At 33.0% G+C, this 27,951-nt stretch overlaps 1 protein-coding gene across 5 annotated transcripts in view; it reads right to left on the bottom strand.

Moving 5' to 3' along the window:
* The window catches only part of LOC110996721 (caskin-1), a 200,367-nt gene that overhangs the window by 75,516 nt on the left and 96,900 nt on the right, over positions 1 to 27,951 (bottom strand). For 2 of the 5 annotated variants that reach the window (XM_022264534.2, XM_022264533.2), the window contains exons 1-2: positions 26,535 to 26,765; positions 11,332 to 11,887 (exon numbers count right to left, since the gene is read on the bottom strand). The exons of 1 other annotated variant lie outside the window; for it this stretch is intronic. In XM_022264534.2, the coding sequence (XP_022120226.2) occupies positions 11,332 to 11,863 (532 nt within the window). In that variant the 5' untranslated portion in view covers positions 11,864 to 11,887; positions 26,535 to 26,765. 2 more of the 5 variants (XM_022264535.2, XM_022264536.2) reach the window with 2 other exon arrangements.

Genomic DNA, 27,951 nt, shown 5'->3' with positions numbered 1-27,951 from the left:
AGAGTCTCATAGCCAAACTTTAAAAGTAAGTCAATGGAATGTGATCAAGTGTAATATTATGCAGCGTCAGCGATTCAATGTTGTGAAGTTCAATGCCCGACCTTACATTGGTGAAATATTCGCTACGCATCGCATTTTCATCAAATCAAATCCTGCCAATCAATCGATTATAATTATGTGAGACCAATCGCTCAATCGAATCTCGAGTCAGAACTATTATTCTGTTCAAAATTTAACCTTCATCGGTGTAAAATATGTGGGTGGTATACAGAAGTAAATAACTGTTTAGTTCGTTTATAAAAACTGATAAATATTCCTGCTAGCAATTTAGTGGTTTGACCTTTGGTGGTTGATGGCGTCCTAAGAGAGGTATATGTAAGCGAATAATATGGGATGGTGTAGTCACGATATCACGATAGTTGATACTTGACCATGTAGTTACCAACTTTTTTAAATTAAATCTCAATATAAATATTTTTTTTTTTGGAATCCCATTCGAATATGACGTTCGACATTAGACAAAACCCATTTAAAATGAGACTTTCACAACATGGCCCTCTATTTTATGTAGTATAAATAAGATTACATTAAAATACTATTTCTTAAACGCACGTATGTGTTTCGTGATCATATGTTTTATTCTAATGAATAAGTGATCCATCTTTTGTGTCTTTCATACGCCGTTGAGTTGTTGGGTCTAATGCTTGTTGGTTTCCTCACAATGTTCTTATGAGTGTTACGAGGACCAGGTAGGTGAATTGATGCATAGCCGGAGTTTGAATCTACAGCCTCCGAGCCGCACACTGAGGCCACTTGGATAAAACTGGTCACAAAAAAAGGATCGATATATGAAACTCGCAATAAAAAAAAACATTTTAATTGTGTAATTCGGTTTAAGTTAATTAATCACATATATTGGTACATAAATATTTATTGACTACTTATCTGTATCGAGTGCAACTTTAAAGTATGGTCATAATTATTTATTTTAACCTACCCACTTTATTTAAATGCCAAGTTTTGCAATGCCAAGTAAAATGTTAATTTATCAATATCCTCGATGTTATCAGCACTTTTGTAGACTCAATTAATGAAAATCGATTTTCAATTTAGCGATTCGTATCGGTGCTGTTAATTCGATACTGCAATCATGGCTTAGTTTTTAGTCGGCCCAAGCAATTTGGCTGTCAAAAAGGGTATGGTCAAAAATGCTTGAATTAGGAATACAAAGGTTTAAGGTTATAAAAAAAACTAGCAGCCTCCGACAACTTCTCTTTAATGTTTTTTCTCTAAACAGTTTCTCCTTAATGTGATTTTACTTAGCCTACCTTTGTAGTACATACCAACATGGAACATTTTGCGATGCTACCCCAAAGACTTCCTAGACTACCCAGATAATTTTTCTCTATATACATAAACCTCAGAATTGAAGTCATAAGTTTATGATTAACAAATAAAAAATAGGGGTTGATCGTAGACGGCTGAAAATTAAGGGTTGTATGGATTTTTGTATGCTGTATCTAAAAATAATTAAATAAAGATGGTTTAAAAAAAATTAAGGGCGATGAAAAATAGATGTTGTCCGATTCGCCTAAGTCAACTTAATTTATTATTTTATTATTAAATAAATTTTAATCAAGACTTGACCATTTTTAACGTGTAGATAGCTTATTAAATTGCTTTAGCATACTGTTTAACATTTTCTTGGTCGAAACAATATAAATTTTTAACATCGAACACATTGAAACGGAAGTGATTATATTACGCAAAGGATTGGTTCAACAAAATAAATTATTAAGTTATTGACATAAAGTAAAGAAAACGTGTATTTTACTACTCAAGTTGTCACCTTAAGAGCAAATTACTTTATTTACATCAATAAAAAGGTAAAAATGCCAAAGTGCCTCGTAAAAATAAAAGATTTTTCTGAATGAAATCGCAATAAAGCCATATTCTGTGTTGCGGAGTGGGCGTTTATAGACTCCCAAACAATACATTTCGCATATCCTTTAAAACCAATGTAACATGATCTATAAACATTTTATTACCTTGAACACTCCAACGAAAACTTTGCCAAAGATCTTTGATAAATGGTGTATTGGATTACTTTTGGTGTGCGTGGGAGTTGAAAATTGAGAGTACCTCGAAGCTTTCCTCTAGACTATTTTATTACTGACTGAATTATTTTAAAATTATTAACCTTGGTTTTAAAATATTTATCTAGGAAATATCATGTTTAGTTTACTAGAAATTTTCACCTTCATATATGTAACCAAATACCATTTGAAAGCTATACATTATTTAATGTTTTCACGTAGATTAAAGTTATTGCTCCTGTATACCATACATTACTATATTTATTTATTATCGTCGACATTACGAACATGTATAACTTTTATTTGACTTTTCCGAAATCCATCAAAATTTGTCAATCCATAAACATAGATAATTGATATTAAGTCACCTCAAAGAAAATAACACCAATGCGAAAATTTTCAAGAAAAAGTCCTATTTTTCTTTAATATCGAAACAAAGACGATATTACCATCGTCAAGAATATTTAATTAGCATAATTTTCGTCCTTGTCTTTTTAGAGAACTTTTACGCATAATACAATGTTTAGCATAATCAGGGGTATATTGTTTAAGGCTTTATTTGAATATATATATATATATTGTATTTATAAAAATAGGTACAATAAAAGTATTCCGAAGTTATGAAATAGGCAATCTAACGCCTGAACCCAATAATTAATCCACAATCTCAACCTCAGACTGAAAACAATCTGAGGTCAGACTGTGACAGTCGATCGAACTCCTATCTAATATAAATCTGTCGACTGGTTATTGGCACACTTTTATCAATATTTCGAGTGAGATCTCTATCTCGGATAGTGGATAAAAAATGGATTGAGATAGGTTATTGGGTTTGGGCGAAAGAAGAAATGTAGAAGATATATTATACTAAAAATCAGTGGCGCTACGACCTTTTTCATGTCCGGGTCTCAGATTTCTGAATCTGTTTCATGATCATTTTTAACACTAATGGACAAGTAGGTAATCAGCTTCCTGACACACGAAGTCGACTTTATATGTCTAAGAGATATCGGTTTCCTCACGATGTTTTCCTTCACCGTACGAGCAAGTGTTAAATGCGCACAAAGAGAGATAGTGTGTTGGTGCACAGCCGGGGTTCAAACCTACGTCCGCTGCTATAGCCGCTTCTAGGCGATTACCATATATCAGAAACATTAAAAACTTATTGTAGCGAGAATTAAAAAAAATAGGTTCTAAAGTCTTATTTTGAATGTATGTGAGCTGCTACAAGTTACTACTATAGGATTTATTTTGAAAACATTTACCTATGTAGAAGAAATAGTAAAGTACCAATATATTTTACAATATCTTTATATAGGACAGTGGGACACGTTGGCAGGGGCGCAATTCTTTTAGAATTTGACGCACGTCCCCCGTTTACACCGGGCTGTTTATTTTGAGGTTATCTTAAGTAAAAGTAAACTCTAGAGAATCCACGCCCTCGCCGAAATGAAGGAAAAATTAAGGCTTTCTTTGATTATCCTCCGAATACCTCTTACTAAAATGAGGATCAGATTGCGGCTGCTAAGATTTATATTTGGAAGGGCCCTTCATCAACGTTCAATCTTCGTATATTCCGTTAGTGGAATTGTATATTTTTAAGATTTATTTAAAACTTTTACTCGGTCTACGTATGAATATTTTTTCATGTTTTCGCACTCATATAATTAGACATTATACAGGGATTACATTTAAAAAAATCTGTTAAGAAGTTTATAAATTAAATCATTTGCCGTTTGTTAAGAAATTAATCTGCAAATCTGAAACACGTACTGACACAGAAATATGTCCGCAACATACTATACGTCTCGGGTTTGCATTTTACGACAGCACAAAATCGGTGGCAACTAGATTTCCCTGGGGTAAAGGGGAAATCGATAGTTATAGCTGAATCCCTCTGCGTTATTGTTAAGGACGCATATGTTAAGCGTTAGGAATCATATATACTACGTTCACATGCCAAGTTTATCTATATTATACAGCGTAAATACCGCTTTCAAAGACGAAGACCACTTCAGACGTAAAGAATTAATTTAAAAAATATTATTTGTAATTATTAACGTTATTATATTAAATTAGGTACGTACCTAAACTTATAGTGTTTTTGCTTAGAGGTAATAATATCTGGAACTTATATTAGTTCGGAATATGTAAACGATGTTCGTGTTATTTATCTTAAACATTAAGTAACTTAACACATGGGCGTTATATTTTTCCAATTATAGTTAAAGACCTTGACAAACGTTGACAGTATTAATACTTGGAAAAGCCAATTAAAAATACGTAGCCAGTAATTTTATTACTTATTTCGATTAACATAAAATGTGACACGAGCTAAATATCAAAATCACAGCGAAATATTGTGAACATTAAAGAAAAATTGTTTGTTAAATCGGCACCTGCGATTTCGATAGACCCTTTAATATTTGCCTATTTGATATTGTTCGATCGTGAAGGGAACATTGTGTCGTGAGCTGAATACGTGACACAGCTTTAATACTCCATAATACGACTTCGGTCTATTTAATGAGCTATCAACATATCAGTAAGTCTATACATATAAATCGTTTTATGTTACAGTACAGTACAGAGGCAAGATAGTTTATGTGACAGGAAGAAAACGAGCTGGCTAGATTAATTTGAATAAAGCGATTACCATCTGCCATGCCTAGCTGGTGTGTTGCCGACCTTTCAGAGAATGGTACGCTCTTATCTCGAAGGCCCTTGAGTCGTATAAAAATTGTTAAATTTCAATGCTGTCGTAAAATTTAATTATTTAAAAGTACAATACACACAATTTAAGTAATATATACATTTTATAAGAAAACGATATTTATCAAAATTATTTTTATCATATACATAATAACGGAATATGTATTAATGTGTCATAGTGGAAATTACTATCATTTTCGGCCTTAGCACAAATACCATTTACTAATCAATAACTTATAGGTGAATCCGGTTGTTAAAGACTGATAAGATATAATATGACTGTATCAATTAATCGCACATGTGATAATTTTAAATAGATAAGGTTTTTTTGAAACAGACAGCGTGGTGCCAAAAATAAAAACTTCTCCCTACAGTTGAAGAAATCAATAAATTATTATTATTACTATAGGACAGAATAGCTTAATTGTTTAAAGAACTTTTCTCATTACAAAAAAAATATTTTATAGATACACGTCACCATTATCCGTCCTAATTTTAGTCTACTATACTTTACTCTAACATGCATCTTTAATGCCTTTTTGAATTTATCAATCGCACCAATATTGCGAATTTTTTATGGTAATTGAATAAATGATTGCACTCGTACCTAACAGACTACTTTAAATAATTTACTTTAATGTACTGCTGTTTGGTGCTATAAACATATAGTTGTTTAATCGTCATAATTTTGGTATATTGGTAGATTTTATGAGTGTGTGTTAAAAAATTGCATCTAAATCATTCTCTAAATACACTCCAGTACACTACACTTTAAAAATTCTTGATGCAGTAGTTATTACTTATAAATAAATTTAGCAAAAATAAATAAGTGTTAATTAACGAATACTACACTAGTTTTATTATTCCAAGTCAATTATTTTTTTACATGTCTGAGATGAAGTCACTTCAATGAAGTGGACAGGCTGTAATTTGCTCAAGCCTTTATTTACCATCTTCGGTAACTGGTTATCGGATTTAATTAAATTGTTGTCAAGTGATGTCTGCGAGGCTTATGTAATAATTACTTTTAAACACATTATTAAAATACCTGGGTTGACAGTTCTTATACTTGTACTTACCTGGAACAAAAAAATAAAATAAACATTATATAACCATTTACAAGAGGGACATGTGGCGAAAATTGTCCTTGATATTTACGTAACGAAATTTAGGTCCTTAAGACTAGTCTACTGTACAATTTAGTCTAAGAAACGGCTTGTCAATTCTAAACGTGGTCAGACTTAAATATGGTTCAACATTTCTCTTACATTAGTTGTTCATACATATAGATTGGGCAACAATTCGTGTTAATAGTGAATCGTGACTATAGTAGGCGCAGTACAGCCAAAAACTGGTAATTGCCGAGTAACGATATGTGTGATAGTTTTAAATTAACTTAATAATTGCGTATAAAAGTCCAATTTAAATAACTTTAAAAACCCATTTTATAATGGACGACCGGAGATTAGACAAACGATAACGAAAGAAAATAAACTCAAAAGAGCAGCTTAAATAGAACTAGAACGAGAAACTAAAAATTTATACTATTTTGAGTAGGTTGCAGTACATACTGAAGAAGTTTTTGCTTACTAGATCGAATCCATAAAAACAAAGTATGGTTTAAGATTGCAAATACAAAAAATAACAAAAGATGTATCGAAAGCTTTCAACATCTTAACGGTACAGATAAAGATTCCCAATGATACATTAAATATGACATGCGAGTGCTTTTAAAAATAAGCTAATACTGATCGAAGGGGAACAAATCGGATTCGAGACAAACAAAGAGCATGAATTGATCAAATTACTAGCGACGACGCACGCCGTGATCCATTGTAATCCGAACGCATCGATAGGGTCACATAATAGAATGATGCAGAACAGTGTGACCAATTTATATGTTAAGCTGTTTTATATATCAGTTTTAACGGGAAAAATAAAATATGGCTGACAACGATAAAACTATGATAACAGAGACTTGTGTATGTGTGAATCATATACACGGTACGAAAAAGAGCGTTTCGAGATCAGGATAGAAATGTGTGCCCTCGGAAGGGTAAAATCGAAATAAAGAGGCGCGGGCCGAACAATGTAGGGTATTGAAAATTTCACAAAGGGCACATGGTGCTTTCGAATAATAGTCAATAGGATCCAACCTGACGGGCCTTAAGAATTCGAGGGGGACTCTTTTTACGCTATTTACAGCCTTGAATTTTGCTGGGAACTACGCATTACACCTTTCGATGTTGGTACTATAATTGATTTGTACAACTCAGTACTCAATACGCTATCGAGAACATTGTGATTTGATAGCAATATATGAGTAATTTTTAGGAAATCTGTTTGACAGTTGTAATTTTATTACGAATGTTAGACATGATTTAATGTCAACTAATGTTTAACACACGTCATACATAATTACCACGTTGTAACCAATTGTGTAAATTTAATAAGAATCTCATTTTCAAAAATAAAAAGTCAATAATAAGGAAATCTTAACTTAATTGTGTTTACAAAGGCATTGACCAAATAAAAGGAACCGTTTCTTGAGTCACAAAGACTTTATCCCGGTTTATTAAAACCCTGTCAACATTTTATAACGCCATTGTTGTTCTGATGAATGACGACAGGGATTTTACAGACGTTGCCACTGAAATTAAGGTGTTCGCAAATGAGACTTTGCTGGAGAAGTGTGTAATACACGAAACAAAGACGATGGACGCATTTTCAGCAGAACAAAAGAAAATTATTTTCTTTTCGCTCACGGGTGAATAAAATGGTATTGCTGGCGATTTAGTAAAAATAGAGGTCAAGAAATGACTTAAATATAATAAAGAAAACCAAAATAACACCCAAGTACCTGGAATTATAAAAGATTATAATGATATTAATAGGTATAATGAATTATATAAGACTGATTTGGATATAATGTTAACATAGATAAATAATTAAGTAGTAAATTACTACCGTTTCCAAAGATACCAGAAGCAGGCAGCGAATTATTGACTGCCAATGAATGTTATAGCAGTTTTCCTGCCTATTACAGATCATTATAGTAACTTTCATGTATGTGTCAATTAGCTTAAAATTATACATAACATGGACAATACCGCTTTTAAATTACTTAGTCAATAGATTTTCAACCTTATAACAACCTGGTAAGGTATAAATTTTGAGAATGCAGTTGTGCCATTTGGATTACGATAAATATCTTCGGAAACAATGGCCACTTACGGACGGGTATTTTGTTAAAAGAAGCCGGTTTAGTAGCAGTCCATTTTACAAATATAATATGAGAAATATTAGAAATTTTCTTGAATACAGCAATTCTTTTGTTGGAAATTAATGATATTTTGATTTGTTATTAATGATTGGACTTTTCTTAACATAGACCGTAAATTGCGTACAAGAGTGATAACCTACACAGATATACTGTAGGCAATACGTTAAAAATAACGTGACATCAAGCAGTATAGCATTATCAACAGCAGATTAATAAAGAAAAACTTATAACAAAAAGTGGTAATGTCAATAAGAGCGGAAAAACCGTATGTATGATTAATTAAATCATGATTAAGTGAAGGCACAATAGATGTTACTCCTGTAGTAATTTAATAGAACAATATCAAAACATATAGACAATACAATCATCCCTCGGCTTAGGTTGAATTAGAGGTCTTACAAAGATCTTCGGAGATGGTTCTCTATTGTTCACCTTAATTGTTACTGTGGAGAATTAATTTAGGCGACGGTAAGGCTTAGCCGACTCTATCTTTGTCAGATTTACGAAAATTTGTTAACTATATTAATTCACTTTGACTGTTATTGTATTAATACATAATAGTTACTATTATGTATAGTATTACTAGTATTGATTATATTGAACCACATATTAGTCGATTGGAGTGGATTGGCAAGAAAATGATTGTAATATACTATAGAGAGCCCCATTTTTGTAACAATTTGGTTTTGGCCTTTATCTTAATCAAGTATGGAAACATTACTAAACTGCAGACGCTACTTCATAAACTACTTGCTATAAATAAATATAAGACGCAAGCAGGATATCGTATTTGTCTAAAACGACGAACATAAAGATATTTCCCGTTCATGGGGATACGTGCACTGTGCAGATAACCCATGACTACGTGAGGTGGCGAAATTGACCTCCGTCGTGCAAAAATTGATAAGAATTATAACTGTACTTGTTATTAGGTGATAATGATATCTATGTGCGGCAGCTATTCACCACATCGTGCAAGAGCAAGGTAATAAACTTTTCTCATTCAAGGTGAATCTTATGACAGTTATGTATTTGGAACAAGACATAGACACCACAACGATAAAAATCAAGAGCATTAAAGTAGATTCCTAATTATTACATAAAGAGAGCTTCATGCTGGAAAATAAATGAATAGTCATGTAAGAATTTTACTTTCATTTACACATTTTAATAAACTATTAAAATCTTATATATAAAATTCTAGTGTCGCGGTGTTTGTGGTTTAACTCGTCCGAAACGGCAATCCCGATTCTCATGAATTTGTTTTGTGCATATTGAGTATACAACTATTCTTCATCCCCCTAAGTGTTAGGGGAAATCCATCCCTAAATATTTATTTTTCAATTTTAAGAGAATTTTTTATTTTTTTATCAACTGTTTCAACAGCATTAAAAAATACATACAACCCTAAATTTTCAACTCTACGATCAACCCCTATTTTTATTATAAATTATATACCTGGCAAAACAACGTTTGCCAGGTCAGCTAGTAATTCTATAAAATTGTTTAGCATTTATAATCTCTAACTAGCATTACAATGGGAAACCAACTTAAAACGTCGATTCCATTATTTTATCTAAATAACAAAAGCAATTTAGCTAAGAGAGAGGTTGTCATCCCGCTACATGTGAATGTTGAATAAATGCTGACAGACCGCATCGACCCTCGAACATTAGACGTGTTATGTCAGCTACACAAATTGAATTAGACCAAGCAGAAATGATTCGTGGATACATCTCTAAATAAGTACAGTCAAAACCGTATACGAGGACATCGTTTATACATACCGGTTATATTGATCGAAATCTAAGGTCTCGGCGGGTACTTAATAACAATGTCATCGGCTGTCACGACTACCGGTTTTTACGACCAAATATGAATAGTCCCTTCGATGTATATTTGTATATATAACACAATAGTTTTGACTGTAATAGCATTACAAAATTTATCATATTGTATAATGTTGTCGTATTTTAAGAGAATGTACAGTTAATGAAATTAAGTGAAAATCAGAGGCGCTACAACCTTTTTAGGTCTGGGCCTCAGATTTCTGTTTCTGTTTCATGATCATGTGTCCACCTATGTGTATCGTATAATAGTATGTGATCAACTTTCTGTGCCTGACACAAGCCGTCGACTTTTTTGCTTAAACCAGACGGCTGGTTTGGTTTACTCGAGTGATGTTAAATGCGTAGAAAGACAGTCCATTGATTTCAAAGCCAGAGGTCGAACTTCAAGGATGAGAGTCGCACGCTGAAGCCACTAGGCCAACACTGCTATACGTAAATGAAAATACTCAGTGAAACTACTATTTTTAATATTTTTTTAAACATTTTGACTAGACGCGGGAAATAAGAACACAAACTCGAATCTTTATGTGCTTGGAGGCTGAAATCAGTGTAATGGAAAATTAAAAAGGCAATTTTCTAAGTGAGACCACTTCGTACAGCTCGACACGAGAGATAAGCTTGCATTACACCCCTTATGCTCTACTTTTACTTACTGTTTTTCTTCGAAAATAGTTGTTTTAAAAACACTTTACAAACTGTGTCAATAACGAGTCCGATAAGTGAGATTGAAACCTATGCCCAGGTATCAATGCAGATTACAATCTTCGTCCTACACATTACTTAAGTCTATTTTTATTTTAAGGCTAATGTTTCTAAGCGTTATTAACGTATAGTATTATAGGTGACTCTGTTTTATTGGACGTGGGCATGACCTTCATAGCGAACAGATGTTTCTTACTGAATGAATTGTTTTTCATTGAAACAACGAAACTCTACCGTCATCTAATTTAAAATAAATTACAGGAAAATTAATGAATACCGCCATCATTATTCGATCATTATGTCGATGAGAAAATATAACGCGATAATAAATCAAATGTCCACAACTAATTAATCAGCATTTTAAATATAAACAATTATGTAATTTAAAAAGAAGAAAGCGTTTAGTGCAGTCAAGCTTGACGATAAGCCATGGAATTAAAGCCACCAACCTCTTTTGGTCATTTGTACCCGTCGTACTAATAATTACCAGAGACGGGGCCACCGCGGTAAATGGTTAACAGCCGTTTCAATTGGAGAATAATGAGACGAGTTTAGATTTCTAAATGTTAAGTGTTATGTTAACGCATTGTTCTAGTGATGAGAGTGTTAATTAGCGCACTACAATTTCCTAGCAATTAATAAGGAGTTTTCTTATTAGGCAAGCTAGTGATAAGTCCCGAAGACTCACATAGTAAAAGGTTCTTCCAGCTTCCCCCAAGAACGCGAAGACATCGATGCAGACGTGGAGTGGGATTGACTGGTGGAGCTCGAGGAGGCGGCATTCTCACATCTCCTTCAGACGAGCTTCTACCCAGGAGTGAAGATTCACGGTCTCTAGAAAGAGATCTACGTCTTCCAAACGGCGCTCCTCTTACGGTAGCGAAGTTTTCATCGGTTACATTAAATGTATCCAAAGGTATTGCATCCGATTCGTCCCTTTTACTTCTAACAGAGAAAGTTCTTCTAAAACCGCTTGCAAGACCTTCAATTGTTTTTCTTTTCGGTCGTTGTATTTCTTCAGAGCTAAGGAGAGTTATATTGTCTAAATCGTGGGTATCGTATGATCTTTGTGGTCTGGATTGCAATTCGCTAAGATCTTCGACACCACCGTGACGATGTCTAAGTGGTTTGCCTCTATCGATGTGACCAAGTTCATCGTAGCTTTTGTAGGTGGAGCTTCTTCTTGGCGCAGGAGGCTTACCAGCTCTATCGATTGTCATCTTAATTTTGAACTAAGGGACGACCTATTAAAAAATTAACGACAGGTTAAATATATTTCATATTTAATTTTTTGATGATCCTGGCTTGCCCGTAGTAATCTTTAACCAATAGCTTATACATTCCTATTGATTTAAAGTAGATCAGTCAGTATCCTTGAAAGGTACAGTAGTTATAATAGTAATTTATTGTAATATTTGCGTGCAACACTCTCGTTAAACAACAATATCGTGACTTGTCATAGTTTAGAATTTGCCAATATAATTGTTTATCAAAGATAGTCAAAGGGATTGTAATAACAAGATAACAATGATTTGAGTGGTAACAGTGGATTTAGTAGTTTGCCTTCTCTTGAGGAACTCTTGAACTGTGTTAAGAACATGTTGGTTTGTTTGGCGAATAGATCAACGCCGTTAGAAAATCAATAACAGTTTCAAGAAATTTATCACCGTTATTGTATATAAGTTCTTATATAAATATTGAAATGTATATATTTCACGTTTCTTGATTGCATATAAGTAATTAAGTTGTGCACTGACTAGAACATAGATATCCTCACATCTGGTTTTTAGAATTTAATTTCCGGCCATCTGCTAGTATTAACAATGCTTTGGATGGTCATAACTCATATTTACTGTAATTCTAAGAATACTGTGGCTTTTTGATTTTTAAATTAATTTCACTTTTCTTACCGCCAATATTTACTTCGCTTATTTTTATCAATAATGAGATAAAAAATAAATCTATCAAATTAATGCCATAGGCATTTACGTAACAGTATCTATGGCAGTCTATATATTCAAAGACAAACGACTATCGCACATTACGAAACGATTAAATAGTGTACAAAATTATCAAAACCGTATAACACTGGCATTCGGTGATAGGGACATTGTTGGAATTACAATGATTGTTCCGCCACTTTCCACGGACCCCACGTTTCGTTTATCAGATAAAGTGTAGAGAAATGTCACCTTGGATTTTGTGAAAAGGGTAGAGGACGTGCAAAGTGCACGCGTCGAGAGAAAAGAACCTGTCGACACAGTTTTTACGATTGTGAATAATTTTCGTTTACAATAATTGAACAAAATTCAACGCTGACGAACAGTACATATTACATTAACCAATACTATATTTTTGAATACAAGAAGCTATACTATTCTATTTATACTCATTTCTATAGGTACTCAACTTTTGTAATTATAGAAATAAATTTAAGATTTACAACGGCCAGTTATTATTTAATTGAAACGTAATCTTTTAATAGCTAAATTCCCTTTTCCAAAGGCAAATTTATGATAAATTTGACATCACTGTTTAGTGCCGTTATGATTTACTTATCTCTACTTAATGATAATTTATTACCTTTAGATTTCATGCTGATAAATTTCTCGAAAACCAAGCTTAATAACTCAAATACCAAACCTAAAATGGAATTTATTACGTAAACCATTTTGAAATATCATTCACATGTATTTTGATAGGTATTATGATAGATAACGCATCACTGATTTTCGCAAGAAAGATTATAGTATCAAAATACCATAGTTAAAAATTATTTTTAATTTCATATGTGAGGTATTATTTAATTTGAGAGGTGTAAATATGTAAAGGTTTTCTCGTAAGGTCTACACGGTCGTCAAGTAATGGGAGTGCATGACCCTAATCACCTGTTCGCTCAGTGGGCTAATTTTCTATAAAAGCCTTCTCGACTTACAGTGAAGTACCTTGTAATAGGGTTAGAAATTAATATCTTGTTAGTAAGGTTACGGCTTAAACTAAGTTTAAGCTTTTTACTTCTTATGTAAAGCTTCTATAATTCAGAAAATCAGTTACTTCTTAAACACACTAACTCTTTTCTTCCACAGGTTAGACGCATTTGAAGGCCATATTTGAAGAAAGATCTAGAAGTTCGTTTAAAGTAAGACTCCATTATACCAGTCATCACAGTAAAAAGGCAGTTGCACACAATTTGCGTCGTTGACATAATGATAGCACAAGGCATTGCATGAGCAAATACACATCATTACTGTTACGAAAACAATACAAGAATGGACCAGGAAATGTTCCTATCAATCAGGCCGTCTATGCTGCCATAAAATCACATCATGTCCAACTATACAAATACATCATTGAATTGCTTCCTAATAGTATAAATTTAAATTGAATGTTATACTTAAAAAAATATTTCTATCGTTGTTGATTTTTCAACTTTCATCACAAAAACCTTTCAAATTTATTTACAAACAGAACGCACATTAGCTAAAATTAGTGGCTCTTGAACTGAGACTAAACAACTCCAAATTGAAGGACGTGTTTGAGTAAGAATTAAAGAAACAGGAAGCATTTGGATTTACCAATGATAAAGCACTGGAAATCTTTATGAATGTTTACATGCCACACAAAATGTGTTAGCGAGAGTAAACAAAGGGCTGGAGAACACGAAAAAGAATTGAGTAAACCAAAGTGAAAAGAGTGAAACGGTCGCTAAAACGACAGTTAAATTGTCCCGAAAGAATTAAATTGCAGAATGATCAATAAATCATAAAGTTTATGTATTGTTTGAACAGTTGAGCGTTGGTCAAAAGCGGAGGGCTGACAACCCTAGTAAACACATACGTCAAATGAAAGTACAAATAGTACGCGTCAGTGCCCACAAAATAGTTAAACAAATAGAACTTATTAAACAGAATTCGATGGATAAACTATTCCTACTGTTTTCACACGGGTTACTTTTATAAATTTTGTAGTTTCAAAAAAACCTTTATATTACCAATTATTTAAAGAAGTCTATTAAGTGTAAGGGTGTGCAATTAATTAATTAATTACCGTCCTAAATTCATAATGAACCAATTCAAACAGGGCATTTAAGATACATATCAGATTAAGCCTAGTAGTAAGTAGACTAACATCAAATGGCGACGTTTATCTCGTTCGTATATATTATTAAGTTTCTCATAAAGAGAAATACATTTTTTGTAATTAGGAATAAAGTTCTTTAAACATAGATTATCCAAAATAAGTACTCCGCCGCGTCTATTTGTCTGTCTTCTTGTCATAAACTCAAAAATTACTGCATTGTATTAATTGCAGTTTTCACGAATATGTGTTAAGGTTGATCGTGCGAAGCCAGGGCGGTTGCCTGTATTTTATACTTTAAAAAAGAATCTTATGGTTGCACACTGATTTACTTCACAGTTTATTTATGTGGGTTGAAACCTCAAAAGATCTTAAAGTGATTAAGACAAATGTGAATTTTATAAAGTTGGCCGCTGTAATGGTCAAGATGAAGAAATGTGTTGCGATGAACAGCAATCCATATATGGCAAGTGACTTGAATGTACATACGCAAATTTAATTATTTTTGTTAAAAGTAAATTTTGAAAACCAAAATATAAATAAATAATTTGTACCGATATTAATGTTTTCATATTATAAAATTAAATAATAAATACGCCTCATCTTCATTTAAGTGATTATAATTATACATACGAAACAGTTAATATGAAAATGAAAAAATAATTAAATCAAAATTAGCATTTTCGAACAACGTTGTTGCGTCACACAAAGTGTATTATGTTGAGCCAAAAGGCTAAAAAATTAAGTAGCAAAAAAGTCACAGTTCATGCATTCAACTAATTACCGTGCCTCGCTGGAGTAGCTAAAAGCCAATTAAAAGTTTGCTTACGAATGAAATAACAGAAGTAGTACTTATGAGAATAGCTCAGGAATACAACATGCCTCACAAAATTGTTTATTTTATTTTCTTGCACTACAATATTCAGTCTGCCGTTTCATCAAGGCCGAACATACTCAGCCAATACAAAAATACAGACATATAGTTTTATTTTGAAACTATGGAACTTTGGAACATGGTGTAATTATTGCAGCTCCTTACAAACGTTGTGTTAAAAAAACTTGGCGATTAAAAAGAGTGGCGGAGAGTTTATTGCCAGATCTTCTCTTCCGTTCAACGCCCTTGATTTGAGAACTGGCAGTAAATGTCTAATTAGTAGCATTCAATGTATATTTCTTTTTTGCCGTTCATAAGTGTACATTATGTTACCTACATGAATAAATTATTTTTTAATTTTAATTTGAATAAAAAACAATTATACTGTAAATGATCACAAATACGGGTAGACTGTCTTTTTTTAAAGTAATAACATTTACTTTTATAACGAAGGCCCAAGTTATTTAAAGAGTATGGTAACGTTCTGTTCAAGTAATTATGTTTGCAAAAAGTCGATATCGGAAAACACTAATGAGACAAGCGCTATCAAAGGCCATATATCAACTGAGAAATCTGTCGCCGACACAGCTAACTTAACAAAGATTTTGATCAATGCCAACCGAGATATATATCCATACTATAATCTTAGCGAAAGTGAAATATGTTAATTGATTTTATCTCCTAATACGAAACACGTATCGTGTTATAACTCTCAGTGGAGTCATGTTTACATTTATTAGTGCAGTCCTCTTTATCCTTAAGTAATCCATAATCGTAAGTATTATATGTACTTTCTCTTGCATACATGAAACAACCTAATTCCTGTTTCCCTAAATATTATTATATAAACAATTTCTATAATTGTAACAATCATAAAAGTCCTTGTTTATTAAACAATATAATAACTATCTTAAAGTTCCAGCCAGATAGCCTATACAACAAACGTATAATTAAAAAATCTTAATATTTTACAATTCAAAGGCATCCATTTTAACAAGTTACCGTCATAAGCCGTAAATTCAGACACGTCGTGATCACCAACCATTACACTGACACTTTAACGAGAGGGTTTTATATGAAATTTCATGTAAATAAAGACAGAGAGAGCGATGAAAGGGAAAAGATTTGTGTAGGTCGATGTCATGTCACGAAGGATGAAAACTTAGGTCGTTCATCAGAAGGGAAAGCGTGAGTTACTGATAGTTCTTATGAGCGAAGTTGGATTGCTCACATTACAAAATATTTATGAAATCGTATCATATTTCATTTGTGTAGCCTTGGTCGTTATAATTGTTAGCATCTGTCAGAAATATAATTAGTTTGCAAATCAAATTACGTACATTAAATAGTTATATTTGTGAATGTAATATGAAAAGAAAATAATTTTTATTATGCGATCTACAGAACATTGATTTCTACAATCCACCATAAAAGCTTATCGTCGTATTTACATTTTCTTCCGTGTTTCAAAATGTAATGTAGCAATAAAAACCGTTCACACAGGTTTGGAAACCGCGACCGAAATCAATACGTAAAACATTTTCGATTTAATTCTGAAACAACTCATCGGGCACTGAGCGACACAGTTTGTCAGAATTTTGCCAATCTCACCCGACTCGTTTGCATTTCGGGTCCAAAGTTCCTTTATTTTATCTTACGGACAGTTTTTAAATGAATGCCAGTTATTCTTTTTTGTGCATTCATCGCAATTTTTAACGAGATTTCTCACTGACAAAAGGATGATAGCTTTGACAGTTGTTTAAACATTCTCTTGTTCTTTGGTGAAGTTTCCTTTGTCTTATTGAACGCCATGTACTTGACAAGATTTTTCAAAGGCCCGAAAACGTTTTTAAAATTCAAAGACGACACACTTTTGCTAATGAAGGGATAATCTCAATTCTCAACACACGCGTTGATTTTAGTACTAGGACTGTTTCAAATAAATTGATTAGATTGTAACACGACTGCAATTTTATTGTATGTGTATGAAAGCTTGTGGGAATTGAAAGAAATGATTTGCGACTTTCACAAATTTCAGCTCAATGTAATTATTGTTTCGCCAATCAGATAAGTAAGATCGTGTGTGTATTCTCTAAAAATGCGACAGTGAATCGATTTAGAAAGCTAAGCAATTGTACCGTTAACATCCGGACCATGTTCAATATAGTTATGTCAGGTACAAATTGTATTGAACCCGTATAAGAGTCGTTAGATGTAATTGCGTATCATGCTAAAAGATCAGACGGGCAAAAACTTTCGCTAACAGATTCGATACAACGCTGTCATTAATATGATTTTTATTTGCTTTGATTGTTCGCCTACGAAGCGAGTGTTCAATCAGCTGATTTGGTTGATTATCAAGCGGACGTTGACATTAAACAAAAACCTTGATTGGGCGGTTGGTTAACAGTATCTATCGTATGAGTCTGCTTGAAGCGTTGCTATTGTATTAACATATATAAATCATATTATTAATTTGAGTAATAGGCATGTCTGAATTAATTTCTTGTTTGATTTCACGATTATTCTTAACGATCTTATATTGTAAACCGGCGATTACGCTGTTTTCTCTCTTAAACAAATTATATGCCGCTATCTAATTATGGATATAAAATGGCGTACTCAAATTAATAAATCGACGATGAATTTTATCGTCTTTATTGGGTGGTACGTGATACTATTAAGTTTAACTTTCTAGTAGGAAAGGTAGTTTATTACACTAACAATGTCTTATAATAAAATATAATGTTAATGCGAAACATTTATAACCTTTATTGTCCTATCATTTAGTTTTGCGATTTACATTACTGCTGTGTTTATATAATCCCAAAATTACGTCACATTATATGTGTAAAATAATATACGACTTAAATATTAAACAAAATAGAATAACTAACCTTAAAATGTAATAATTAAAATATATTATTAAAAGGAGGAGACCCTTTTGGCGAGGTTCCGAAGATACTGACAGCGTTCCCCCTTTGAATAGAAGACTAATTCTTTGTCCGAGGTAGCTGCCAGCTCTTCGGTCTCTTGTGATGTCGACTAATCTTTTTTATATTTACCTAAAAAGCCTTATAGCCTTAGGAACCCACGGACCATGGGTCTCGACACCGAATGGGACAAAATCATATTCGGAGCCTAGACCTATGTATTTGCAGGCTTTAGCTTTTTCAGCCGCATCACCAGCTCTGATATTGGTTCCATGAAGATTCTCATCTTGGGGCCAGTGCTCAAATATAAGAGTCTTTCCTCCAACTTTGATTTTGTTCCCTTTAGAGTAGACTCTTGGGCCATGAAATTAAATATTTAAGTTGGAGCCTGGTAGATAGTACTGGTAACACTAGAGCTGGTGCTATCCTCGCTCAAAGAATAAGTTCATATCCCAATACAGTAAGGAACTGCTGCCAGCGTAACACTCTGTCACAGGGACAAACTTATTAAATTTGTTTTCATTTATTATTTATATTTTCTATTATTATTACTAAGTTGGTTAAGAATATTGTAAATACTTAAATAAAATTTATTAAATATTTGTGTGTAGAAAATAAATTGATTAAGTACTTTAAAAACCTACAATATTATATACGAAATCCACATTTGAAATTATATTTTAATCAATTCCTTGACAAGAAAATTACCAATAATAAAATTATAACTATATCAATATGCAATAATTAACATAAATAGTGGAGCAATGTAAAGCTAAAATAAAGGTTGTATTGTTATTCAATTAGTTATCCATACATCAATTCATTGATTCATGCATACAATATCTTAATTAAGCATATGTATATCCAGGCATACATGTGCACTCGTGCATAGATGATAGATAGTTTCGATGTTATCATGTTACTTAGATAGCGAGACTATCATTATATAAAATTGCATTAAGTATACATGATGTTAATCATTAGGAACTACATAAAAAAATGTAACCAGAATATGAAGGTAGAAATAATGCCTTGGAAAATGTGAGTATATAAATTATAAAAAATCTATAGAAAGGTAACTTTTGTTTTATGTTTGAACGACTCAAAAACACAGACCAGTAGTTTTTGTTTTTTTAACATTCAAAACTTACATTATCTCTGCGTAACACAGGGCTATAATTATTTATAAAACCTTTAAACCATAAGGTAATTAAACAAAGACAAGCTTTTTTAAAAAAGTGATAACAGCCAACCATGGACAACATGGGGGCTAGCGTGTGTATTGACACGTTTCAGGGAAAGGTACGAAAGGTACGTACTGTACTTTTCCTTAATAGCCCTGAGTCGTATCGAAAATACCTCTACTGACAGCTAGTTCCACACAGGTGGTAAGCGGCTGAAAATGCCTTAAATGATGTCATGTATGTAATACCATAAAATATTTAATGATGACATATTACAGTAATTAGCATTAACAACTGACAAAAATCGTTACTTCTGTACGCTTACAGATAAACTTTCCTCATTTAAATTTAGCCCTTGTTGCTTAATTGTTATTACTGACAAATTGCTAAAGATTTTGCTTCACCTGGTGTAAGGGTTTAGTGAAATATGCTTATTAATATTTTAATATGAACGGTTGATTACTGGATACATAGCGCTTTACGTTGACGAATGGATTCGATTAAGAGATACAACAGGAGAATTTGTGTACCGCCTCATGTAAAACAAAACTTTACTTAAGTACGTTTAAAGGTAATAATGATTACTATACAATTTAATAGATTATTCTAACTACGAATAAATTCTATTCAATTCAGTACAGTTTGAATTACCAAGTCAAAACCATTAATAATTAAAACATACCATCAGGCCCATAACAAATATCTGGTCTTTGTTAGCTAAAATTCTCAAGTTCCCAATACGTCAAGCATTTAACGACGCATCTAACAAAAGAAGACGTACAATTAAACAGTCAACACGAAATGTATGACAGTTAATCATGTTATACGTATATGGTAACGTTAGTACAGAAAAGGAAACCTTGACTAATGTAAATATATAGGTCGAATGCTTGTTTAAACAGTTCTTAATGTGTTCCATTTTTATAATATATAAAACCTATTTTGTATATTTATACGTTTTGTTATTTTTTGCACAAGGGCCTGGTAATAATCACTATCTGTCTCTAAGGGCCTGTTTCACAATGTATGGATAAAGTGCCAAATAGCTATGCAACACATAAATTATTCGAAAGATAAAAGTTCCAAATAAGATACTTCGAATTTCATGACGTATAGCGCTATCTGACAGTCGTGAAACGCAAAAATACTATTTATCATACCAATAAGTAACAAATAACTTATTTGGAACTTCTCCGGACATTGTGAAACAGGCCCTTAGTATATATTGTTGTTCAATTGCTATTACAAATGATTTAAGATATCATATGTAATTCTTATAGTTTTACGTGCCCTGGTGTGCTATACGAAATATTTATTCATAACCTAAAACTATACACGCAGAGGTAATTAATTAAAATTGAAAAGCAACAGTAAAAAAATATCAATTTTATCTTGAATTCCAAAAAATCGGACGAAGTTGCGATCGTGATACGAACTGTGTAAAATAAATAGAAAATAAAACTATCAAAGATTTCTAACTTTAAAAATATTGTTTGATTTTATACTTATTTCAAACTAGCAGACTCGGCCAAGCGTTGCTGTGGCTAAGGTTTTTGTTATATTACATAGTAGTAAAATAATCAAGGGAAACCGTAGGAGAACTTATGTGAAACGTTGGTACCACGACACGGACCTAAACTAAACTACCTTTAACTCAGCGCCATCTGTTAGAATTGTATCAAATAATAAACAAATGTTAATGTTATCGTAATTTTAGTAAGGATGCCTATTTTTTTTGAAAATGAAATATAGCCTATGTCACTCAGGAATGATGTAGCTTTCCAACAGTGAAAGAATTTTTCAAATCTGCCAAGTAGTTTCGGAGCCTATTCAATTCATACAAACAAACAAAAAATCAAACCTTTCCTCTTTATAATATTAGTATAGATGATTATTACTAGACATAACTTTACGTTGAAGTAATGAGGGATCTGATGTATTAAAACCTCTTTAAATCTACTAAAATAAATACAATACTTTCCTGCACGTCACCCGTCAATAATATAATGAACGATATAAGTGACAGTTTCAGTGACGTATATTATGACATGTCGATCGTTATCAAAAGTCAAAAATATTAAAAGCGTACCTACCAATCTTTAGGTGAGATTTAATTAAAATTTAGTTAAAGATTTATTTTAAGAAAATATATAACTTTTTACTTAACATTCAACTTTCCATAATTAAGATACTAAAAATAATTTATGCTTATTTATTTGTATGTATTTTTAAGAGATTAGTAGATTTCATTTTCGTACAATTAGTAGTGCTTTATCGCACGTGGTGTAAACCCAAAATTTTGATTTCACCGAAACATAATTGTTTTGGGTTGGGTAGGCCCAGAGTATTATTTTTAATAGAGCAAATAGGCAGGAGACTCATCCGATTTTACGTGATACAGTCGCTCGTGGATACTCTAAATAACATAGGGCTCGCGCGTCCGTTGCCGGCCTATTACATACGCTCTTTTCTTCAATCTCTCGAACTGGTAAGAGTATAAAATCCGATCTACTTGTTTGAAACTATTAAGCAAGCTCATTTATAGTATTAAACATTCAAATAAAATATCATATCCGTTGAGCGAAAGTGTAGTGTTGAAATTGTATCTATGAGTGATCTGTGAGAAGTTACGTATTTTTGTGAGTTTAAGATGTTGCCGTATAAACTTGGCTCAGGTCCAACGTTATCCTACACCATCTAGTATATCATAGGTGTAGAATAACCTATATTATATATTTAGGTACATATATAATTTAAACTTTTAACTCTAAAGTGTGTATTTTTGTGTAACCGTGATCATTAAACGTGTTAAATTTCGCTAATTTGCTTTTAACGTATACTACATATATATTTACCGAAGTCAATCTTGAAGTTACAACTAGATTTCTTAAATTCCTGAACATTACTGAGGGTTAAAATATTAACTGATCAGAATTAAAATGAGAAACGTACAAGCAAAGTCAACTGCGAGTTTCAGTTAAAAAATCTTTGTATTTGTTAAGGTAACGGATTTTTGTCAACCCATTTTATTTACTTACAAGATTGATAAAATTGATAAGATAACACTTGTCAAAAATGAGATAATTCTGATGAACATTTTTAGGGCATCTGATCAGTACTCGATAAAAACTCTAAAGGAAATTAAAAAAAAAACAACATCTGCCGCGCATCCCGTCAAAAACTAATTAACTCCAAACAAATAGCAACAAAAACAGCAATGTAAGAGAAAGTTCAAAATTTTACCATTTCACATCCTCTCAGGATATGAGACAGATATATCAGGTAGAACAGAATTGTTTCCACTGATATTTGACACGTCAAAGTAACCCGTTCATTTATTATTATGGCTGTCCATAGAATCAGATTTTGAAATCATTTCTGGCGCTAGAATTGAAAATCAAGTTTTGGAAGAAAAGCTTGATTAACGATGCTATGTCACCCGGAGCGCCCCCAATCGAACGACAATGCGAGTCATGCGATATAATAGCGATATTGTATTCGGTGCTAACCAAATTACTTTCTGATGTAATTAACGATTTCCCCACGAAGTCGTCACTTATCGTATATCACAGTCAAAAGTATGTTTATATATAACCATATATTTTACCGCTATACGCGTCCTTATATCAAGCGTTTAGCGTGGAGTTACACGCTAGTTCTCGATAGTTCAGTAATTCGGACTACGAGAATAATTCATTTCTTTCTTTCATAGCCAAGCAATCGATTTTTGCAAGTTCAACAACAATGTACGAATACATGAGATAGATACTTACGTACATGTAAATAACTTTATTATACTAGCGGATCCGACAAGTCTTAAAATCAATCTTTCTCGAATCCACTTGAACAAAAAAAATCATAAAACTAGCTGTTTAGATATAATTATAAAGTTATAATAATTTCATTATACGAATAAATACAATGGACGCAAAACGAACATTGAATACAGGATGTCGTAACGGTCCTAGAGAAATGGAAGGCGTAGCTTTACTATTTTAGTACAAGTTTAGGGTAAGGGCGATATATTTTCAGCCATATTTCCTACGAGACACTGTCGGGACTGTTAAATCACACTTGTTGGGAATAACTATAAATTAAATGTTATGGTTACGAAGCTCAGAAAGTATGTTTTATCACCGTGATTTCAAATGGCCACATGAATCATTCATATTTAATGGTGATTCCTATATTTTATGTAAAAACAATTATGATAAGTAATAAAACGAAACCTTTTTTTGTAATAAGTCAAATCTAAATAAACTGGATTGAGTAGCCTTTTATATAAGTATTTATATTCATCGACTCCTCCATTTCCTTATACAACACAGCTCAGCTGCTCATTGTGGTATCCTTAAGGGGAAATTTTGTATCTGTCAGATATAAATCCCCGCAGCTGTCAGGCAGGTGGCGGGAACGTGCCTTAGTTTGTGATTGGGATATTTTTTAGACTTATTTAAATAATCATGGGGTGTACTAGTAATGACCGTATTAAAACAACTTTCATTTTAAACAAAACGATTATTTTTAATCACGCTTGTTTGTACATATTTATAACGTAGTAGTAATACATCAACTTATTTGTAAACCTGTCTAAAAATTCTTGATGTGTAGGATGTGTTGATTAAGAATGCGATTGACAATGAATACAATTGTGGAGAGGTAGATGGCTATCGCAAAGAGGCCATCATTGATGTAAAATATCTCACAGTTGTCAATACCGTATCAGAACAGGCGCAGGTTGCCATAAAAGGTATCTGCAGGTTCTAGCGATAAAATCTGTAGAAAAACCCTTTCATGCCGGACTTGACCCCGAAGAATGAATACTACAATCTCTAAAAATTCTTCAACATTGAATGTAGTAAGATTTTAAAGAGTTATGGTCATACAAGTTGTACATATTTTATATGCATAGCACACTGTCATAAACTTTAAATATTCAAGAAACCATATAAAGAAATGTTAAATTCTGCCGCAAGCTGAGGAGATTGCAAGATAAAAGCTCGTCTTTTGTGATGCAGTGTGCGCTTGCACATCTGCCGTCCCACGTGCCGCCCGCGATCGCAGTTTTAACTTATAAATCTTTTTTATTTCCCTGACGAACGCATTCATCATCTTTACCAGATGTGTCTGAACAGATAGGCTGAACATTTTCTAATTAGCATTAATTTAATACCTGGCACGTTTATTATATTTTTATTTACTTGAATAAACATTTGGTTAGCGTCCGCTCTATTTTTATTGCGGTCGAGTAGATCTTGACCGGCCAGAGACCTAAGAGATGTCAGATAGAATTGGCCTGAATTTGATCCGCAACATGTGTCGCTTAAGAGGCTTATTACACTATGCGATATTCAGACTGACTTAGTAAGACTGTCTTAAAATCTAATTAGCAAGCTCGCTATTACACTAGACTGAATACCGCATGCTAACTCATTTTTACTCATTTGCAAAGCGTACGTAGTCGGTGACGGATGTCGCCATGTGACTTAAGAAACTACCTTAGAGTAGGAGCTGCCGAGTTTGAATGACTATTAAAATGTTATATTAGTAATTTATATTATTATATGTAATTTAATAGATACTCCATACATTCAATATGGCAATAAAAATGGCATGTCTCGGTACAAATCAAGAACAGAACCAGGCTGGCACACTTTAGTATGTTGTCATTAGAGAATCGCAGAAAATTTATTTAAATTTATTGACACATCGTTTGCAGCTAAGATATTCTATAATAAGATTGATTGTCCGAACCTTCTTTCTAAATTTAAGATTCATGTTTGTTTTTACCAATGTATCAGTGTGTCGAGCGTTGGCTAACTTTATCTATAAAAAATAAAAAACATTCCAAAGTACTTTTTTTTCTTGCGAACACGCCATGGTGCACGCGGCCACAGAAAACAAACATGTACAAACGTCTTTGCTCTGCGACTGCCGCGCGCTGACTGAATGATTTAGCGTGCTAAGTCTTATTACACTACACGATATTCAGCAAGTAAGCCAGTAAGCACCGCCGAACCCATTCGGTCGGTCTAATTAGACAGGCTAACTGGCTAACTCTTATTACACTAGGCTGAATCTTAGTAAGACTGTCTGAATATCGCGTGGTGTAATAAGCCTTTAAGTGTCCGCTTTTTTGTTATGCGACATCTGATGTCTGCTTGTGACATATTGCGCGAAATATTTGCCTAGCGTCACAAGCGAGCTTGTAAGGATTCTCCACGTTTTCTGGCGACAGGATGTCGCTCGCCAAATTTTTTTTGTTAATAATATTAGTATCTACTTGTCTAAAATACTCTGCATTGAAGCTGTTATCTGTTAGTCATTAAAATTGGTTATTTCAAGTAGTTTCTACAATTTAAACCGCGAGCATGCTGTATAGCTTTATTGTGTAACCTCTATGGCGGTGATTAAATCTCACCATTATTATTAACTGGCTCCATTCAAACACCCACTGTCGTTTTCTAGGCGGTTCGGAACTATGCCGTCCACCCACTGCGGCTTGTCCCGTAGGCGCAACAGGGTCACACACAGCCTTAACTCTTCTAAACCTAACGTGTTCAATTGTTCACGCTTACTCAAATTTACATTTCGAGAGTCAATGTCACCCAAGACGCAAGGTCCCTATTGTTTTGACCATTTCGGTGGTCTGGGTGAAACAATACCATACTAATTTGAATATTCGAAGGAACCCTTGTTGATATTCTTATATTTTATGTACACAGGGATAGATTTATCATAAGTCTTTCGTGCAACGTGCAAGCCAAAATCATCAGATATAACTAAAACGATTTAAATTTTGAATACATGCAAAAATCTTTACCATGTATTTTCATATTATTATTAAAGAGAACCATCAGAGCTTGTATCCGGATGTATGATCACAAACAATCCACATGAGTTAAAATGTCCCAACACTGCAAACACGATCCTTAATTGTATTTACACTGAGTATTTTCACAAGTTCGAATAAAACCGTACTAATGATAAACGCACATGCAATCTATTTGACCGACGACAACACACTGAGCCGGCGGCGGCGTCTGGCGGCTAGTCGAGAGCCCTGGCGCGGCGCGTCGCACGGAGACGCGGTAGCGACCCTTCCCCTCCCACCCGCTTGGTACCTGACAGATCGGGCGACCGCGACTGCTCTATAGTCTATACAATTGTCGTGACTCGACGATAGATTTTAGACGCATTTTGTAGAATTTTCTTTTCGTTGAAAACCAATCAAGATTCAGATTGCAATCAATTTGATTTTCATATTCGATAATAATTCCAATAAAATATTTACGTCATGCGACACTGTGTGCGGCTCTAGCGTCGAACGATTTATAAAATACACAGCAAGAAATACAATAATGTTTAGATGGGCAGACGTTTCAGTCGTATACAGTAATGTTTACATTTATTTTCGAGATGATTAATTAAAGAAAAGTAAACTTTGGCTAAAGTTAATAATAAATCACGTTTCGAGTGCCTTACAAATCTAATCAATCAATCACGACAAGGGTGTTATTAAGTTTGTTAATTTTATAATTAACGTATTTATGGTTTCTCTAAACATACTGTTTTTCATTAGGATATATCATAAATTATTAAAAATTAAATTTAATACTTGGTTAATGCAACCTTAAAATCTTAACACAATTAAATAACTCTCTTATTGATTAAAAAACAAAACCCATCATGATTAATTGTCAAACCAGCCGAAGTTCCTGTCCATTTCGATTTGGTCATATTTTTTGTTGTTTCTGAGAAGGTCGGGTCTAAAGAAGCAAGGTCACCTTAAGAGATGGGATTTAGATAAATTCTATTGATAAAAATCCGGTCAAATTCTTCAATGAATCCTTATTAATATTTTGACACCCGAGGGAACATTCCTCTAAATTAGTATGGTATATGAAAAATGAAAATATGTAGCGTTAAAAATAATCCTTTAAGCAAATACGATCCAATAATATTGGCAAAGAGTAGAGTTGAATGACGTCAATAAAACACACAATTCAATACAGTTGACTACTTATAAACTATTTTATCATTAGTACTGACATTTTTATCAGCTGCGTTCTTTACCTAAGTATGTATTTGGTATCGGTACATGCGCTAATAACATGGGTGATAAAATTTAAAAAGTCGGTAAATAAAAGTGCTAAATATCCCTAAAGCCCGATTCGAAATAATTAAACTGCGTTCGTAAAATTAGTTAATTGTAACCAATTGAGTCCAACGCACTCATA

Source organism: Pieris rapae, chromosome 8 (assembly GCF_905147795.1).
Source record: "Pieris rapae chromosome 8, ilPieRapa1.1, whole genome shotgun sequence".
In the NCBI taxonomy this organism is placed as follows: domain Eukaryota; kingdom Metazoa; phylum Arthropoda; class Insecta; order Lepidoptera; family Pieridae; genus Pieris; species Pieris rapae.
Note: the sequence above shows the minus strand (reverse complement) of the source record. Positions and strands in the feature narration are given on the sequence as shown.